The sequence below is a fragment of the Loxodonta africana genome, chromosome 7, assembly GCF_030014295.1.
Source record: "Loxodonta africana isolate mLoxAfr1 chromosome 7, mLoxAfr1.hap2, whole genome shotgun sequence".
NCBI classification, from domain to species: Eukaryota; Metazoa; Chordata; class Mammalia; order Proboscidea; family Elephantidae; genus Loxodonta; species Loxodonta africana.
In genome coordinates, this window is record NC_087348.1 from 21,322,648 (window position 1) to 21,326,885 (window position 4,238).

General features: G+C 36.0%; 1 protein-coding gene across 1 annotated transcript; it reads right to left on the reverse strand.

The window, feature by feature from the left end:
* Positions 1–441: 441 nt before the first annotated feature.
* LOC100671620 (olfactory receptor 8K3-like) lies at positions 442–2,081 on the reverse strand. Its single transcript, XM_003422676.3, has one exon. The coding sequence runs from the start codon at positions 1,626–1,628 to the stop codon at positions 675–677; it is 954 nt and encodes a 317-aa protein (XP_003422724.2). The 5' UTR covers positions 1,629–2,081; the 3' UTR covers positions 442–674.
* Between the last annotated feature and the right edge of the window lie 2,157 nt (positions 2,082–4,238).

The window sequence follows — 4,238 nt, forward strand, 5'->3', positions numbered from 1 at the left end:
CTGATCCTGTTGAATATAATTTTATTTTGTTTATACTAATATTACAATATAGTAATAATAAAAATAAATAAAGTATATGGACTCTAAGGGCTCAAATACGAAAGTAGAGGCACTGATGATGAAAGAGAGTGATTTCAAGGTTTAGAAAGTGGACATTTGAGCAAATTCATATAACTGAGTACTCGAACCAACCCACCCCAGTGAGCCTTGTTTTAATCAGAATTAGCCACCCAGGGCAGAGTGTAAGAAATAAAATAGGAGGTGTGTGTGAGCATGCATACACACACACACACACACACACTTTCTATATATATTTTTTTCTACTAGATAAGGAAAACACCAGGTATTTGGAAATGTTCCGGGATCTATTAGTTTCACTATCTCACTCAACATATTCAATGTTCTTAATAAAAAAAAAAAAAAAGTAACACCCTCCAGACATTCTAATATACTATCAACTTTCTTAATTATTATGCTTATAAGGCATTGCTCCTGCTCAAGGAAGGCAACGCTTGTACTGTTTCATTTATTAGTCTACTGACAGCCTTAGTAGAGTGACTGGTAGAAGGCAATACAGAAATAAATGTTATCTGTGATTTTGTGCTTCCTATCCCCTCTGGAGGCACACAGAAAAAAAGTTTAAAGCACAAAATGTAATTCATATAAATCAAAAGTTATAGTGAATGTCGAGAAAATGTATTGCATAATTGTTCTAAAGCTCTATGTAAGGCATATTTTACATTTTTATTCCTCAAACTGTAGATCAGGGGATTCAACATGGGGATCACCAGGGTGTAAAATATGGAAGCCACTTTATCAGTGTCAAAGGACTGACTGGACTTGGGCTGCAGATACATAAAGATTAAAGTCCCATAGAACACAACCACCACAGTCAGGTGGGATCCACAGGTGGAGAAGGCCTTGTGCCTGCCCTCGGCTGAGTTCAGCCTGAGAATGGATGCAATTATGACTAGGTAAGAAACGAGAACTATTAGAAGGGATGAAATCAAATCAAAAACAGATAAGATGAGAATGACCAATTTGATTTCCTGTGTGTCTGAGCAGAGCAAAGATACCAAGGGGAGAATATCACAATAGAAATGCCGGATGACACTGTGACCACAGAAGGATAAATTAAAAATCTTTATGGTGACCAGGAGAGAAACAAATGTGCTGTAGAGATAGGGGATTGCAACCAGCACCAAACACGTCCTTTGTGACATGATGACTGTGTAGCACAAAGGGTTACAGATAGCCACATAGCGGTCGTAGGACATTGCTGACAGAATAAACAATTCACCAATTATGAACATGTTAACGAAAACTAACTGTGTAGCACAAAAAGAACAGGAGATAGTATTTTCATCCACAACAAAATTTGCCAACATTTTTGGTCCCACGGCTGTTGAATAACCGAGATCAGTGATAGCCAGGTGTCTGAGAAAAAAGTACATGGGAGTTTGTAGCTTGGAGTCCATTTTGGTGAGGATGATGATGCCCAAGTTGCCCACCACTGAGATCATGTAGATAATGAGGAACAGCCCAAACAATGGCGCCTGCAGCTCTGGGCGGTCTGTGATTCCCAACAGAATGAATTCATTCAGCCCTGTTAGATTGTGTTTGTCCATCTAGGTCTATCAGGAAACCTATTGTGGATAGAGACATCAGCATAGTCAATAGGGTTTATGTAGCATCATCTGATAGATCTTTAGTATACAAAGGCAATATGCTAAATGAATAAGATAAATCCAAACCCTCCAATACAGTTATTTGAAATTAATCCCACCTCCCACAAATAAAGTATAGTACATGAATATAGAGAGAGAAGGAAAGAGGGAAAGAAAGAGAAATCTAACTTGTTATCAAGTGGGTAACATTTGGTCCCCAAGGAACATTTGTCAATGCCTAGGACATTTTGGATGTCACAACTAGGAGAAGGTTACTACTCGTACCTAATGGAAGCCTAGGATGTTACTAAACATTCTACTATATGCCGGGTAACTCCACACAATAAGAAAATTTCCAGTCCAAACTGTCACTATGGCAGAAGTTGAGAAACCCTGATATAAACATAGAGATAGAGATAGACACAGGTAAGGACATAGTTGTAAGTGTAGAAGAACATGTATAGGTAGACGTACATATATGTACATACACATGAACATATACACAATACGTAATCATATACAGATACACATACATGTACATACATGGGATTCCTGGTGGAGCAGTGGTTAAGAGCTTGGCTGATGTTTCTCATCAAGAGATTAACAAAAATCTACATTTATACATTATTTAAATATACATTGTATATTAAAATTACACTTAAGAGGGACATAGAAAGAGCCTAGAACCAGCTTATAACTAAGGATTTGAAAGGGCATCAACATTGGAGACTGAATACTGTAGCTTCATTTTTCTGCTACAGTATATTTAATACTGCATATGCTTCCTTTACTTTCATATTTGAGCTCTATTATTCACATATTTAGGCCACCTGGGTGGCACAAACAGTTAAACACTCAGCTACAAACTGAAAGTTTGGGGGATCGAATCTACTCGGAGGCACCTTGGAAGAAAGAAAGATCTACTGAAAGTTCACAGCCATTGAAAAACTATGGACCACAGTTTTCTGACACACACGGAGTAGAATTGAGGCAAAATAGACTCCTGGACTTTTTTTTTTTTTTATTCACATAATTACTTATATAAAGTAAAAATATTATTTAGTCATAATGTTTCAAAGATACTTATGAGAATTTAGGCTCTGAAACAAAGTGTGAATATTCAAAAAAAATTAATAATGTGAAAAAAGGCACAGAGATCCTAGTCTCAGGCACTACTGAAAAGTGGAATGCACACAGAGCTGCCTCAGAAATCTTAATATTTTGCAATGACTTTGCCTTTGAATAAAGGTGGGACCTTGCAAGTGTCACTGAAACATTTCTCTTATTGGTAAAATATGGAAACAGTCTTTTTACCTGCAATGAATCATCTGTCTTGACTTCCCCAAGTGTTTCTTAACATGGCAGAGTGAGAAGAATTTATGGATTTTTTTTTTCACCCTTGGAGATTCTCCCTGAGGACATGCCAAGCAATTTGTTGATTGTTCCTGAAGCATTTGAAAGCTTAACAAAGTACCTGGGGGTTGTTATTTAATTGTCCAGGACATTTTGTATTCACCAGTGACCAAAATTTTATTGATATAGTATGTAGGCATGTCTGTGTTTATCTGTTTCATATAGTCTTGCATTTTACTTTGTTAGCATTCCATTTTTACCACACGGGGATCTAGATTAAAATATTGTATCTGTAAAACAGAACTATCGATATTCCCATTTCTACAGTGGCCCCTACTAAGGGATGACAAAATGAAGCTGTGCTTAAACACTTTCCTATTGCATTATTTCAAAGAGTTAAATGGAATAAAAGTAATGCATTGTGCATATGTGAGATATCACTTCCTAGTTTACTGTTATTTTTGTTTTTGTTGCTGTTATTGCTGTTTTCAAGGTTTCTTTTTTTTTTGTTTTCCTTTTTGACCTCAGGAACAGAAATATTACCCTTGTTTCTCATTTCATAGTCAATTGCCATCATGTGTTTATGTTTTTTGCTTGTTTATTTTCCATCACTATATTTCAGTATTTTATGTTTTTTCATTTTGTTCAATCCTCATTCCAGAATTTATTTCTCACCTTAATAAATGTTCTGTTATGCTTGATATAATGTTCTACCATATCAACGCACCCTCATAAAGTGCGATATTGTGTGGAATGTTTCATTATGAATATATATTTACAGTGCTATAAGTATTTTTGCTGCATTTGTGGTTGTAAATATTTCCAATATATCCCTTTGTGACCTTTTTTTTAATTATTATTTCTCCTATACAATGGTATGTATGTGGCGTAAAAATTAAAAAAAAAAAATTTATTTTATGTGGCATAGTGGTTAAGATTCCAGCTGTTAACCAAAAGATCGGCAGTTCAAGCCCACCAAGTGTTCCTTGGAAACCCTGTGGGCTGTTCTACTTTGTCCTATAGGATCATTATGAGTCAAAATCAACTCGACATCATTGGATTTTGGTTATATATTTGTATATATATACATAAAACTCACTGCTAAGTGAAAAGTTAGCTGTTTGAACCTACTAACCTTCCTGGGGAGAAAAGACCTGGCCATCTGCACCCATAAAGATTACAGCCTAAGCAACCCTATGGGACATTTCTACTCTGTCC

What these genes read in the sequence shown, in the direction of transcription:
- LOC100671620 (XM_003422676.3), bottom strand. Translation starts at nt 1,628, where the DNA reads ATGGACAAACACAATCTAACAGGGCTGAATGAATTCATTCTGTTGGGA.